Source organism: Xiphophorus hellerii, chromosome 17 (genome assembly GCF_003331165.1).
Source record: "Xiphophorus hellerii strain 12219 chromosome 17, Xiphophorus_hellerii-4.1, whole genome shotgun sequence".
NCBI classification, from domain to species: domain Eukaryota; kingdom Metazoa; phylum Chordata; class Actinopteri; order Cyprinodontiformes; family Poeciliidae; genus Xiphophorus; species Xiphophorus hellerii.
In genome coordinates, this window is record NC_045688.1 from 12,310,495 (window position 1) to 12,326,534 (window position 16,040).

At 42.2% G+C, this 16,040-nt stretch overlaps 1 protein-coding gene across 9 annotated transcripts in view; it reads right to left on the reverse strand.

Moving 5' to 3' along the window:
• foxp2 (forkhead box P2) overlaps positions 1 to 16,040 on the reverse strand; it is a 118,150-nt gene that overhangs the window by 24,078 nt on the left and 78,032 nt on the right. For all 9 annotated transcript variants that reach the window (XM_032589151.1, XM_032589155.1, XM_032589150.1 and 6 more), the window contains 5 exons: positions 12,459 to 12,596; positions 10,568 to 10,657; positions 7,977 to 8,166; positions 6,877 to 7,177; positions 5,313 to 5,417 (listed from right to left, as the gene is read on the reverse strand). In XM_032589151.1, the coding sequence (XP_032445042.1) occupies positions 5,313 to 5,417; positions 6,877 to 7,177; positions 7,977 to 8,166; positions 10,568 to 10,657; positions 12,459 to 12,596 (824 nt within the window). The remainder of the gene's footprint in view (positions 1 to 5,312; positions 5,418 to 6,876; positions 7,178 to 7,976; positions 8,167 to 10,567; positions 10,658 to 12,458; positions 12,597 to 16,040) is intronic.

Here is a 16,040-nt window from a genome sequence, read left to right on the forward strand (position 1 = left end):
CATTGAGAAAATGCAGAGTGTGTGCAAAGCAGTAATCACAGCAAAAGGTTGCTACTTTGAAGAAACTAGAATATAAGGGCTATTTTCAGTTGTTTTACAATTTTTTGTTTAGTGCATATTTCCACATGTGTTATTCATAGTATTGATGCCTTCAGTGTGAATCTACAATGTCAATAGTCATGAAAATAAAAGACACTCATTGAATTAAAAGGTGTGTCCAAACTTTTGGTCTGTACTGTATATTATAGAAAACAAGTCCCCCCCCCCCCATCATCATCAGGCATGAATAATGGAAAACTGGAGAGAAAAGATGGCCAAGGCAGAGACTTCTGAACACATGACACTAAATATTAAAACAAAAAGATGTAAAAATAGACACTGAGGGAGACACAGCTGTTGTTTTTAAATCCCAAAAACGATCCTTTGTTTTGTTAGAACCTGCGGTTTGTCTTACAGAGAGCAGAACAAAAGATCTTGAAGGATTTTTTTTTCTCCCATAGCTGAAAACATGAATATGTATAGGCCATCAAAGTTCACTAACGGCCCAATAATAAATCTATTCAAGTCAGTGTATGTGGACTGTACACTTGTGATAATTGTTTGTGTGTATCATCAAGGGCTACAAAGGCCCAGTAGAGAAAGTTGAGCTGTCTGTAAATGACACACTAACACCGATTCAGCAGTACACTTCTAAAAAATAAGTGCTTTAGAACAAAGCATGCTTACACACAGTCTCTTTCATGAACTCTGTCACCATTTGGTGGTGGTGCCCTGCCTTTTAAAGGTCTTGGTAGGGTGGAGCAAAGCTTCACCATGTAGGGGCTGGGAAAACCCACTAAAGCAAATGCCTGCCTCAACAATGTGCATATGTGTACATTATGTAAAGACAAAGACATTTGGCTGCTGCCTTGTGGGTTTAATTAGTAGCGGGTTACAAACACCAGCGTTCAGGTTAGCGGCTGAGCTTGCCATTTTAACACAGCCTGGCTTGCTGCCACTAATAAGGAGAGCAGAACGGTGACAGAACACTGGCAGAGCTGGTTGGGGGTTGCTACTATCGGTTTGTGCAAAGGTGGAACTATAGCTTTGAAAACTTATGAAGTAACATTACTGTATATATGAAATGCCTACAGAAATGTCTGAGTGCCTTTCAAAATGCTTCATTTGCCTTGAACTTTTTCACATTTTGTCACAATACAAGAGGTGCACAATGTAAAAACCCAAAATCTCACCAAGTAGTTTTGGGCTAGTTTTTAGTGGAAATATCTTAGTAGATTTGAAAAAAGACAAAACTAGCTTACAAGTAACTTCTCAGCAAGATTTACGAGCTTGTTTTAAGTCAATAATTCCTTAATATTGATTAAAAAGTGCTAGTTCCATCGGCAGAGTATTTCACTTATAACAAGACTTTTTTCCATGTCAAAAGTAAAATTATTTACCAATGGAAGTGGTAGTTTTTTTTAAATTATAGACTTAATATATCTTGCTGAAAAGGTACTTTTACATTTTACATTTTTTTCAAGCATAATAAGATACTTGCACTAGAAACTAGACCAATAATAACCAAGATTTAGATTTTTCAATGCAAATAAGAAAAAAAATAATAATTTGATGACAATATTATTAATGAAAACAGCCGTGAAAATAGAATTTGTGTTAAATCCACATTTTCCTCAATTGTTTCCTTTTATCTGTACATCAGACACTGTGACTTTCAGCATCTTGGAAACAATAATGTGCTGAGTATTGCAGCAAGGAAGCTTCAACCAACACAGTGAGTGTATCAGCAAACAATTATTGCATTTTGCCAAAGCGTCTTTGATATATTAATGTTGTTATTTTAGTGGTAAATACCAACAGGTATAGGGAGGCTTGTCAGATGGCAAGAAAGATGGATGAAGGTAATAGCAGTGAAAGACTTCAGACTGGACTCTAGGTTCACCCTTTACTAGTCCAGCAATCTTGGAAAACCATTTATCCATTGGCTTCAATTCCCACATTATTAAGCTGATCTTTTTATCTACAATTTTGTTTCCTATTATTTTCACCAAAGGCTGCTTGCAAAAAAAAAACAAAAAAACCTTCCACCCAACCTCAATGCCTTGTCGTGTCTCAGCCCTCTTTGTCGTGTAACTAACATAAATACGCCCGCAAACCAAAACACCCAGTCACTCAAGAAATATTCCCACAGATATTATTTCATTTTGAACTTCACAGAGCTAATTCAGGGTGCCATGCCACCTTGCGGCTACATTTTCCAGGTGAGAACACTTTAAAGCGCGCCGAGGAGCCACTAAATGCTGATCTTGACAAGTTTCTTCATGCAACAAAACAATAGATGACTAAACGTGTCACTGCTGCTGAGCCGAGCTCCTGCAGCGAGCTACGAGGCGGCAGCTTGACTTGGGTCTCTCCCCAACCCCTTCCCAACAAACGTGGGCCCCTCCTTCCACTGAAGTACCAACATCTAAGCTGTCATCTAAATCTGACATCCGCTTTATGTAACCCCGTTTAAACTGCGCCCGTGTGTGCGTGCACGGGCGCATCAGTGTGTGTGTGCAGTCAAATGGCATCTCCTGAAACATGAAAGGACTCCCTCTGACACCTACAATGACTGCTCCAAGGCACGGCACAGAGCAGCCATCTTTGTTCTAATGACGAGCCTGCCTTCTTTGTTGCCATCTGTTTTCTTGTGCTGGCTGGGTTACCGTACAGTTTTGTGTGCGGGACTCAGCCAAGACAGAAATTCCGTAACAGGCAATGTTCTGGAAAATGTTCTTACAAAACTGTCTGCCAACCTGCGCACCTGTTTTTCACTTTGAAATCCAACTGTTTTCTCGCCACCTGTCTTTCTGGCTCCTCTGGTTTGACTTTAAAAGCACGCATCATTTCACAGAAGCTTACCAGCTTACTGTATCCAGCATTTGTGCGCATCTTTTACAGTGGTTCTCCAAGTCTGACTGAAGTGACCAGCTAATCTACCTACCCGCAGCATCCTTAAAGCACACAGACTACTGGGTGTTTGTGTGCGAACAGAGCATACGGTACCAAAAGAAATAAAGTGATGTCTTCCATTAAGTGAGTGTGCTTAGGTGATTGGATATGATTCCAGAAAACCTGCTAATCCCCTGCAGTCTTGCTGGATCACAGGTGCATCCCTTACCAAAGCTGCAAGGCAAACTGCTTTACCCAGACTACATCATGCGTTGTCCTGCAGTGTGCACCACAATCCGGTGTTTCGTAAGAATGACTTTCAAGAATCTAAGTATTCATATACCATTTCATGTTTCACATTTTGTCAATATGCCCGTTAACTTATTTTAGTTAGATGTGATGTGACAGACTGAGATCATTTGTTTTGAAGTGAAGGAAAGTATGTGGAAACCACCTTTGCAGTTTGTAATAAGTCATTTTGAGGGCAGAATGTGTTCTGGTTACATATGACTGACATACAGCTTTTTAGCCCACACACATAACCCTGTGTGGTGGAAAACTAACACTGCAACACAAACATGGTGGTAGCGTCACGATTTCCTTTCACAGGGACAGGAAAGCTATGCAGAGTTAAAAAGAAAGAACAATCCTGCGAGGGGACATGTTAGAAGAAGTGAAACACTTGGAAGTTTGGTGAAGTGCAACCCTAAATATACCAGACACAACAAAAAGGAGTAACCAGAGCAGCAATGGAATAGTTTAGGGAAACATATGTGCACATGTTGAAGTGACCCAAATCTTTAAAGTTCCGATATTTATCCGTAAAAACGTTTTAAATGTACACATTTTATTCCACGCTACAACTACGTCCTGCTTTGTTTTAGTCTACCACATAAAATGACAATGTGGCTGTGACATGACAGAATGCAAAGATTCTCTGTATATTAATTCTGACATGTACGTCTCGCATTTTCCAAAGAATATAAGCAAACACTTCCCTTTGCTGCGGCAGTAACATCTATTCGTGTCCATTATATTGCAAGCCGCTGCTGTCAATTACAACTCTTTTAACTTTGTTATTTGCTTCGACAGCGTGTGAAAACGGAGTCTAATCTGCTGCCTGCAAGTGTCTTTGAAAGACTTGAAAACACTGTTTATTGGAATCATTTCAATCCACAGATACTCCTCCTGGCAGTAATTCAGAAGATGCTGTAGCGTTAGCAAAAGCTTGACCCAAATCCTACATTCTAGTTTTCTTTTTCTTTCTTTTTTTTAACGTCTCCTAGCTTTCCGCACCTTATTACAGTCAATACTGCAGAGAATTGCATGACTGGGAAAATAAGTGGATACATTGTCCTGATTTGGGGGAGTTTATGAGAATTCACATGGACATTTACAGCCCATGAAAAACACTCACCAGATCGTTATTTCACAGTTAATTACAAATCTAATTAGAATATTCAAATTAAAGCTTTCCCTTTCTTTTCTTCTCTGTGTGAGAGCGGGGAGTCAGGGATACAGGGAGGGAGAGAGGCTCTCGGTGAGTGGCAATGTGATAACCTGTAATCGGCAGCGCTGCAAACACCTTCTTCCTTTGATGTCCCCCCACTAACATCCTGGCAACAAAGCCGGCCAATTACAAATGAGCTAATTAACTAAATTGTTGATGGAGCATGAAGAGTTCATTTGCTCCAGCGCCTGCACCATGACAACAGTGAATGGGGGCCCTTTGTTGTCGAGGTAAGTGTGCGGCCGTGCGAGCTGCCATTAGCTTTTGACGGGTTTTTTTTGTTTTTTTTCCTCACAAACCTATCAGGTCCCTCCACGCTGCGCAGAAAATTTGTTATGGATCAGAGTTGGTTTGAGTCATGCTTTGGAGGAGCAGAACCCTGTCAGCTAGCTGTCTAGAGGTCAGAATGTGTCCTGTAGAAAGACAGGAAGGGTTTAAGAGTAAGGCCACTGAGAGAGTGGGAACAAAAGGGACAGCTTCGATGTGCGTCACTAAAAATAAAACATGGCAACATCGATTTAACTGTTGTTGTTTTTTTTTTTTTTTAACTTTTGTCACATTACAACCAGAATCTTCAATATGTTACATAGGGACAGATCTGTGATGTCCAAATGTGGGTGCTTGTGACGGTTTTGCACCTGGTATCAATTTGACTCACCAGCACAAACAAGAGAGACAACCAGTATTTGGGCTCATCTGATTTCCAGATCAGACAAAAGCCCAATAAGACACATTAAAGTGTTTTATTGGTCTTTAGGTTGCAATGTGACGAATTGTTGAAAAGTGGGAGTATTTTCTTGACTACTAATCAAGAGAAATAAGAAGAGATTTGCAACCAGCACCACATTGTCAGAGAATAAGTTCTTACTTCAAAAACTGTCCAAAGTCCTCACACATGTTTTCACAGCCGGGCCACTTGCACACACCATGACCGTACAGGGGGTGCGTTCCTCCGCTTTCTTCATGAAGTGAGCTGGAGGCAGATCAAACAGAAGAGAAAAATGGAGCAATGTATAAGGCATAAGAAGTCAAATTATTCAGCTTTTCAAAGTTTTTGCTTTTTGACCAAGACAGAAAAAATTAGTCATGACAGGAAAAAAAAAAAAAAGGTTAGAAGCAAGTCACATCCTAGATCTTCCAGCATGAACTCATAGACGGTGGTGACTTATGTGTGAAGAACATTCCCTCCCTCTACCCCCCATGGAAATCCAGAATGAGTTGGAGCTGCAGCCAACGCTCCATCTTGTAAATCCATTATCGGGGAGGAGGGGTGCAGGCTTTCGAGTAAACATTAAAAATCCAGACAGCCATATAATTTTCATCAGGAGATTAATACACTGTGTAACTTATGTTCTTTGAGGACAAGGGTGTTCTGGCGTTTTTCAAATGGCACCCAAATAAGTTACGACCCTGCCTAGACAGCACATCCTATTAAAGATGACAGTTTAACCTTTAGGCTTGGCACTGGTGTGTATGGGTGCTCATGGAAACGCGAGGGAGAGTGTGTGAACAGGTTATGCCTGTGCATGTGTGTGGTCGAAAGCCCTGGCAGAACTCACGCTGCGTTTTTGCAAAGGGGCTTCCCCCACATCGATCCGTGGTGTGTTAGTAAGCAGCGCTTCTGACAATACTCCTTGTTCGATCATTGCGAGGCACCACAAACCCCCTAGGGACACAAGCAGATGTTTTCCTTTCTTCCTGGCCTTCTCATTTACTTTCTCTCTCTTCTTTTCTGTCTCCTTTTTTTCTTTCCTCCTCCCAGCCTACTTTTAGTGGGACTGCAGAGATAGCATCTACTTTAAACCAATTACACAGCACTTCCACGTCTGCTGCAAGTCTCCACCAAGCATCCACACACACGCTGACACACACCCACACACACATCTCCATCCTTAGTCCTTATTATAATATCGCCCAAGAAAAGCCTTTGAATAATGCATGGCCCAGATAGGCAGATATGTGAACAGCCAGTGTTTCGGTGCTGGGTGCATTTATAAAAGACGCCATCACAAGGATAAACATCCTAGAAACGCCACTCAAGGCATCACATATTCTGTTTACATGACAAGCAAGCAAGGAAGGTAATTTTCAAAAGAGGAAAAAAAGAGAGACAAAGCACTAAATACTTAATGTACAAGGGGGTTACCTTGTCTTGTCTGCCAGAGAGGTTTGTTATAAGTGTAAGTGTGCCTGCCTGGATGGCTTCTACTCCCCGCGTTTGATATATGTGTGCAAGCTAAGTTTGTTCAGAAGCTCCCCTGGGAGCAAAAGGCTTTTATTTTGTGCTTGAATATCAGTGAGACACTAATAAACAATTGAATAAATAAACAAAACATCTTGTTTTCCCTCGAGTTTCCGCACAACAACATCAAGCAGCTTGTTGTGCTCTGCCATTATCTCTAAAAGGCAGCCTGATGGCTTCTTTCCTCTACCTCTCGCGCTCCCTTTCCCGCTCTCGTCTGTGGTTGAGGATGGGCGACTGTCCGTTGGTGATGGCGTGGTGCGATATGGGCGGCGATGCTTTGGCAGGATTGGAGGAGGAGGTAGTTGAAGTGGAGTTGTTGGTGGAGAGGTCTAAACCGCTGCTGACCACGCCGGTCCCGGTGTTGGCGCTGCCGATGCTGCCTCCGCCGCTGCTGTGTTTGATGCCGTTGTCCTCCAGGGTGTGACCACCGCCGCCACCTCCAGTCACGTCCTTCCACAGCTGCTGGAGTTCTGCGGGGCTCAAGCCACCTGTAGACACCCAAGAGGAGGGAGAAGTTGCAGTAAATAGTGAGTGTGCTGAAAACCCTAACTTTGGAGAAGGTTCACTGCTGAAAAGCTCTAAACCACTCTAATCTTTCTGCAGTCAGGTATTGACTTTAACTGGAAAACAGCTCACTTGTGTAAAAAGAGAAACATTGAATACACAGAATAGTTGCCAGTTCCACCTTGAGGCAAACAAGGTTTTCTATTTCAGTGTGGAAACTCACTACTCTAAATTCACTCCTGTGATCTCGTCAAACACTTTCCTGCCTGTTGTTTTCCGTCTCCGCCATTTCAATGGTAAACAACAAACAAGAGTGTTTACTTGATCCGGCTGGAAGAAAATGGAGTCTGTTCGCCACTCTCCCTCTGTGTTTGTGCTTTTCATTCATCTCAATAGAGGTATTAAACAACAACAACAACAACAAGCACTGATAGGAAGGGGAGCGGGGGAATAAAGACAAAGATGGAAAACAGTAAACACAAACACTTGCAGAGCTAAGAGAGAGACAGAGGTAGACAAAGAGAGCAATAAAGACAAGGAGGAAGAATGGACGACTAAACAAAACATTCATGTGCAGAGTTAAGGACAAATTGGATGGTAGGGGAGCATACCAATGAGAGGCAGGCAGACAGACACACTTAAAGATAACGCAACAGGATTACATGTGCATACCAATTACAACAACTAAGACATGGGAGAGAGACAGAAGAGGGAAAGACAGCACTTATACTTGCAAACAAATAACAGGAAGTCATGTGCTCCGAACGGACGCAACCGCCTTACCTGGTGGGGGCAGGGTCTGTCCGGGCAGGGCAGCCTGGCCTGGAGCGGGCCCGGGCAGCGAGAGCAGGCCCTGCCGCTGCATGTTAAGCAGGTGCTGCTGCTGCTGGAGCTGCTGCATCTGCAGGAGCTGCTGCTGGAAGACGAGCTGCTGGGCGGCCAGCTGCTGCTGCTGCTGCTGCTGCTGCTGTTGCTATAGAGAGGACGAGGAGGGGGGAGGAGGAGGAGGAGGGCGAGGAGCAAGAGGGGAGCATGGAGGAAGAGGAGGGAGTGAAAATTATGGAGGAATTAACAGCTGAGAGAGCAGAAGACATTGGCTTGCCATTTGGAGAAATCTCCTTCGCCTTTTCCGTGACCTTAGCTATGCCTCTTTGCTTCTTCCTCGCAGGTCCTCACTCTCTGTCTGCTCACACTTAAGTCTTCCCTCCTGGTTTTTGGGCTGTACCAAAGTGCTGTTATCTCCTCACAAAAGTGAGGCTGTCAGTGTGTGTAGCTTCTGATTGTGCATGATACTAAGCCTCTGGTATAATCCTTTCCCCACCATCCTCAATAGTTAATTGTCTCGCCTTCACTGATGCTCTGCTACAGCTTATTTGACCGGAGGGAGCAGAAAGAATGAGAGGTTTACAGGCTCCTTGTGCATTTGGATGCACTGTCTCAAGCGCACATGTAGCATGCCACCACTGCTCCCAAACCCCCTGTACACTCGAGTCTCCTCAGTAAGTCGTTTATTGCCAAGCCAGACAGACTGTGGTGACACACAAAGCAAGATGGGCTGTATCAAACTTGAAATTGCCATGCAAAAGTATTCAAACCCCCTTGAGCTTTTTTTTTTTTTTTTTTTTTTACAATTAAAGGTTAGGTAAGAATGCATTCACAGTGGCCCTGTTTAGTCTGCTTTAATCCAACTCTAGTTTGCTTGCCTAGAACATCCAGTTTATATGCAGAGATGTGAAAGTGAAATTGAACTCTGACGTGGACCACAACATCGACCTCAGATGTGCCTACAAACCTTGGTCTAGTTTAGATCGAAGTGAACTCTGGTGCAGTTTGAATGGATATGTGAATGCCAACAAGATCAGAGACCACTTGAAAAGCAGGAAGCAGACTGCGGTATCTTGAGGTTACGGGAGAATTGGTTATTGGTCTTTTGCCAAAGACAAAAAACAAACCCAACAACTGCTAAAAACTGACACTTCTCCATTTTTGTATACATTTTGTGAAGAAGGAATTTGAGCTCAGTGTCTTCTTCAAGGGTCATCTTCGTTTTCATTTCAGCACCACCACAGGAAAGAGTAAACAAGTTGCTCAAAGGGTTTGGTTTGTCTGGCTCAGTGCAGTGTGAAGTCCAACTGCTGCAGCTGAAAATATAACAACTTGGTTGCAATTGAGCCTAAGTCTACAGGAAACACCCTAAGATTTTCGGCAAAAAACCAAGACAAACTTGGGGACAATTGTAAGCAGGAGTAGTTTGGTATATTGCCTGTGTGTGCTAAAACAAAATACCACCCCCAATGTATAATCTCTTTCTTCCTGCCGCTCTTCCATAAAGGCTAGATTTGGAGTGAATGACTTAAAGTTTTCCCACCTAAGCTGAGGATCACTGCAGCTCCTCCAGAATTACTACAGGCCTCCTGGGTGTCTCTCTCATTACTGCTCTCTTTGTCAGCCGAGGTGAATGGACACGTACCAGTAGGTTTTGCCGTTTTGAAATATTCAGATGATTGAGTGAACGGTGCATAGGAGAGGCACAACTTGAGATGCACTCACTGGAAAACAGGCTGCATAATGGACTGACGGAGGGAGACAGTTTGCTCCCTTCCCTTGCAACCTTCCGGCATGCCTCCAGAGAAATAAAGGGGCAATTTCTATTCCATATTTGACGGCAAGGCCACTGAAAAACTCTATTCTCAAATCCAAACAGAAACAAAGCCGCCGGGAGGTCGGTTGCGACTTCCTGTTGAGGGCAGCATAATGGGCTGATTGAGGAGACACCGAGAGGTGCATCACGGAGGCAAAGAAAAAGAAAGGGTGTGTGTGTGTGTTTAGGTGGTGCATTCTTTCTTTCATATCAATTTAAATACTTCCACTGTTTTCTGGAGGTGGCCCTGCACGGATTCACAAGGTTCAGCATCAACAGTCTTATGCAAATGTGCTTGAGGTGTCTCGCTTGTCTTCGGTAAGAGGAATGGAACAGCGCCGTGTCTGTCAACCTGCTGCATCTCAGTGAGATTTATGAGAGTCAAACACTGTAACTTTGATGTTGTTGAGGTGTTTGTACACCCAGAGAAAAAATTAATTAACAGTTTGAATTTTGTTATCGTTCAGATGTCACTCACTACCCTTCATTAACACACACTTGAATAGTAGGCATGCTATATTATGATTGTATCACCATGAAGCTGTCAGTTTCTCCTGAAACGGAACAGGAAGTATACATTTTTGGTTTTGGCTGATAAAAAGGAACTCAAAAGTAAAATTACATCCATGGAAATTAGACATACATTTGTTTCCCTGTGTGTGTGTTTGTCTTTATATCTCCTACGTGTCTTTAAATTTTTGTGCATGGGAATCATGCGTGATGTTGCATCTACCTCTTTAGCCTGCTTGCCGGGATGCTGTTGCTGGAGAAGCTGCAGATGAAGCTGCTCCTGCTGTTTCTTATAAAACTCCTGCAGGTGTTGCTGTCGACAAAAACATCCACAGAAAGACAAAGAACAAAGAGAAGATACATTGAATACAATTTTTCTCCAACTCTTAATCTCCAAATGATAAAACGACTACCTAACCGGTAAATGGTAAATTTCTGAAAAAAAGGCCTTTTTTCCGACCATATCTTATCACCACCTGTTTTATTAACATTAACGTATTGTGTGGATGCTGTTACTAAGTGAAGATGATTCACTGTCGGTAAGGTGTTTGAAAAAGAATACAGAGAAAGCACAACAGGTGTAACCAACAACTTAAATTCATTTTCCTATTAGAACATGCTGGCTGTTTATTCTGACTGCTATTCAAAGAGTAAACAAGAATTTATAGTGGATTTTGAAATGTTAACTGCATATAGGACTGGTAAAGATGTAACATTTCCTCAGTAAGGAATGTAAGACCTATTTCAGAGCCTATTAGTGATTTAATCACCAAGTAGTCAGAAACTCAGTGGAGCCTAAGGAAAATATTGAAAAAAATGCAATAAACATAAGTTTAAAATGTGTTTGGAACCACATTCAATTGTACTGAAACCACGCCTGGAGTAGTGACACGATTATTAAAGAGGGACAATCAGAATGACTGACATTCTTAATTAAACTATTCTCTTTCCCTTAATCAAGTCTATGAATGGGAAATGCATTTCAACTCCGAAATGAGACTGTACCAAGCGTGCGGTTCCTCAAGTCGATTTCAAATATTACATCATCCATCACCTATCGTTCAGCTTCCTGTGCTCAGTCCTGCTCCCAGAGTCCCTGATGGAAGCTTGTCAGGGAATTGAACCAGCGACACCACCAGAGATGGTTAATTAGAGGTGACATGAACATGTACATCACTTTAGGATTCTTTTTGGTAAGCGTGTCAAGGACACTGTTGTGAGTTAGCAAAAGTGAGTGTTGGCAGGAATGACTTATGACAGTGTGTTGACAAACTGCATGTAAATCTTGAAAATTACAATCAAGATGTAAAACCCTTATGAAATGTAACATTTACAGAAGTGTTGTAGTGATTTTTATTGATCCGTTCAACTCTGTGGAGTTTAGACCTTCCAAAAATAGAATTCTATACTTTTGTGCGAGTCACACCCTCTGCTTTTTGATCAGGCTGGTTAGATATTCCGGAAGCTACTGGCCATTATTTCCTCGCTTTGCAATTTTCTTTTACTCCCTAAGTTTGCATTATTTCCACCAATTTGGTCTCTTTACTGGATGAAGCCACTGTATAAGCTCTTTGTTTTTGGTTCTAATATAGAAGGAACTCCTGGGTTAGTGCTTATTTAATATCGTTATCCTTTCTACCTTGAACAGGAGACAGTTACAGCTGCTCTTGTGCACTTGGTCCTGGTGGCTTCCAAATAAAAGGCAGTGGTTTCTCATCAGTGTCTCCACACATTCAGGATTAAATCAGCAACTTGATGCAATCATCAATTAAATGACCGACTGAATGTGACTGTATTTTCTGAATCGAATTGAATCTGAAAACATGATTTGACGTCTTGTGAATGACTAGGATTGATTTGAACAAAATCTGGACCAAACTGAATTTGAAGCTGAAACGTTTTCAACTGTAGCTGATTTTTCCTTGTCAAGTGCAAACAGGTGACATTCATTTTGAATTTTCTCTCTATAAATAAACTGCAGGGTCGAACAGGTGTGAACACGCATACCTTGAGTGTTGTTGTTCCTGCAATCTCCCGGCTACGTGTGTCATTAAGTTTGTTTTTTGCTTTAGTGTTTCATAGTTTTCTTTGTGCATGAGTGTGTGTCTATGTACCTGCTGCAGCATCACTGCCTGCTGCTGCTGGAGCAAAGCCTGGAGCTGCTGTGGGGAAAGAACCTGCTGCTGGAGGATCTGCTGCATCTGTTGTGGCGTGATCACTTGGGGACTCATCATGGCCACTGACACTGGAACCTGGACATGGATGATATGTAATGAAATGATGGGAATGAGAGTCGGGGCGAGGGAAGAGGCACGGAGAGGGGCAAGACAAACAAGATGCAATAAATGTGAAAATGGAGAGTGGAGAGAAGGGCAAACAATGGGAGAGCAGGGGGAATGGGTAGGGAGATGAGAAAAAATTGGAAAAAGTTTGAAAAATAGAGCGTTGGAAAAAAAAACGCATCTAACATAGAAGTGTGGATCTACTGGGAACGAGTAAACTGGTGGTTGGAAAGGTAGGGAGAGCAGGCTGTGACGTTTGGCAGCCTAGAAGAGATGCTGAAGGACACATGGGTGCTGTATCTTTGTGTTGCTGATCTTATTTTTCTGCCTTTATTCTGCTGGGAGAAGCTGGGGGATTTAAATAGACATAGACCTTAATTAGCAGGACCCCTGAACTCCCCTACTTTAGAGTACCTATCAGTGCTGCTGCTGTTAAACAGCTTAAAAATGCACAACTCTAAAATTGATTATAACACATTGCCAAGTGCTGGGAATTTAGGACTCACCTTTAAGTTTTTAATAAAGGTGAGAAACCCCCCTGAAAGACGCAGATGTTTAACTCCTTTTTAATTCTCTTTGGACATGTTGATTAGAAAAAAAAGCAACCCAAAAAAAAAAACGGTGCCATTTCTAGACGTTAACTTGTCAAGAGGTAGAAAAAAAAAAATTAAACACAATACTTTATTTCTTCCAAATTCTTCTCAGGCAAAAGCGTCAAACTTCTGAGACAGCAGATCAATATGAAAACAATATGTTTTGCTGCTGTCTTTGATTGCATGTGCGCACTCTGGCAGGGGAGTAGAAGCTAACTGTTTTATTTTGGAGTTTTAGCTCTGCATGGCAGCTTTAAAAATTTAACCCCTCAAGAAGAGAAGATTAAGAGTAAAATCCTGTGAATGATTTAGTATCGAGCTGATACCTTGGTCCAACGTGCAAAACTTGACTAGCCTGCCAAAATAAAGTGAGGTGTAGTCCATCGTTTCTGTATGACCTTTAAAATATACTCTAACATCATCAGCATACATGGAAATCAGTGTAAGCCACAAGTGTTTGGGACAAACAAACACGGTTGGAACATCAGCACGGAGTAACACCTTCACTGATTCTAATTGCAACAGTGTTTGCCACGGAGCTGCCATGACAGTAGCTAGCCTATATGGAGTGTCAAGGGGCCAATAAGACATCCCTGTCCTCATTGCCAGCTAATCAAGCTGGCTTGATTACTTTCCATGCATGTCTCTCCTTCCTCCCTCCTCCTCTCTGCTCCTCTCCCTCTTTCTGTCAGGCCTTGACACGTCCTTGTTTAGCTCTCCTCTCCTCGATGCCCACACCCCTCCCCGCCCTCGCCGCCACCACCACCCCAGGTTTCTCCCCCCTCTTTGATTAGCCGAGACATTTGCATGGTCACTACACATTTTTCATTTTAGAAGTCATTATGCATTAGTGGCTCCTGATCGCCCGCCTTGACTAATCCTGATGAACTGAAAATCACAGCTGAAGGTCAACTTCCAGCCGGCCCCGCTGCACATTCATATTCATATTCAAACAAATCCTGCCTCCATTGTTCATTAGGGTCTTAGAGAGAAGGGACTCCATCTAAGGTAGGAGAGATGGAGGAGGTGGCGGCTGTTTGTGGTGCATCTCTTTTCTTCTTTGGACTCCTTCGTGCTTGCGAGGGGACAGGAGAAATTGCATTCACAATAAGCGAGTCGTCGAACAAAAGCTGTCAAAAGTTGCAAATTAAACAGTCCATGTGTAATTATGCAAATGCTGTGCTTACACCTTCAGTGTTATTAACCCTTAAAGGTACATTTGCTAGGTAAGTAATTACCCCTGCAGTCACTCCTGGTTTTGTGTTAGATGCCATTACAATGGGACAAGTGCAGCGGGAAAACAACAGCAGAGATGCTCTCATTAAGGGTATTAATTGGGTACTGGCTCAAAGACGTTTGGGCATAAAAAATAAAAAAAAAATAGATGCAGGCATAGCCGTGCAGGGTTTACCACAAATATATGCGCATACATATGTAAAGTGGAATTAAATATAAATTGTACACGGAGCTTCAAACTGTTTCTGCATTGTGTGGGTGGTGAAATATAGGCACTCAAAGTCAGGTATTTGTAGGTGAATAATGCAGGATGTCATCAGCATAGAATAAAACAAGACTTCAAACAAGAAGTGCAAAATTAAAGCAACGGAAGGGGTAAGAAACAGAAAACAACGAGTTTATGAAATATGGAAGCTCTTTTTATGCTGTCATTAGCTTTATACATAATGGGTGATAATCACCCACAAAAAAAGGGAGAAAAAGAAAGAAAAGGCAAGAAGAGAAAAGAGAGGGGGGGAAAAAAGGCACTGGCCCACATTTGCTGTGAAGTGCAGCACAATGCTAATTCCAGCATTTAACTGCATGCTTTTCTGCTTGACGTATCAGAGGCTCCTAGATGAAAGCAGATAAGTAATTGCTCTCCTGGTTCTTATTCTTCACTGACAACCCATAAATTTAATTTTACACACACGTTCATTTACATTTTCGAGTATATGACATGATAATTGCGGCAATATAACACCTCCATTCTGCAGGATCCTGCAGGAGGGCTTGATTGACGTGAGCGCTGAATTGAAAGGAACAGGAGGCTGAATTGCTTCTCCTTGAAATGATTTTGCCACGAAGGGATGAAATTAATGAGCATTTAGTAGACGTTGGCAGCGGCGTAAACATCCACGCGCCACGAATAGGCTCTTCTATTGCAGAAGAGGGAACTGTACATCCATTTGTTTCTCTGTTATCCAGAGAGAAAGGATGGGTTTCCAGTTTTGGTATGCAGAAGGTATTGGTGACACTTATTGAAATGTTGAAAATTAGCCACGGCTGACAAAGCCATTGGAGTCTTAGTACCTAAAAATGTTAGTCTCTAGGTTTTAGTACTGGAAATTCCCATTGTAACAAACTTACAAACCAGGTATGACTGTACCCTTTCATTGTCATATGAACCATAAGCGATGCTTTGAAGCTTACTTGATTTAGTGTAAGCTCAGCATTACACTGAGCTTGTTGTTGATGAATTTTGTCTTGAAAAGAGTTAATGTTAAATGTGTTTCTATCAAAACAAGGTAAACCAGGCAAAAAAAAAAAAAAAAAGATTTAGGCTACATATTCCTTTCATTTTACTTGAGTTTAACACAACTTACTTTCCAATAAGGAGGAGAACTAGTGATTAGATGCCAACTGCAAACACTGTGGGGCGGTTATCAACGGCAGACGCTCCTGTCATAAGGACAGGAAACAGAGCGGAGCTGCAGACACCGCAGAGATAAAAGCAATAAGAAATCGAGGGGTCCTTGTCTTTAATTACTGTGAATCCTTGGCAGGAAAGAAGTGACTGCTAATTAAGCCACTGGCTTTATTTTTT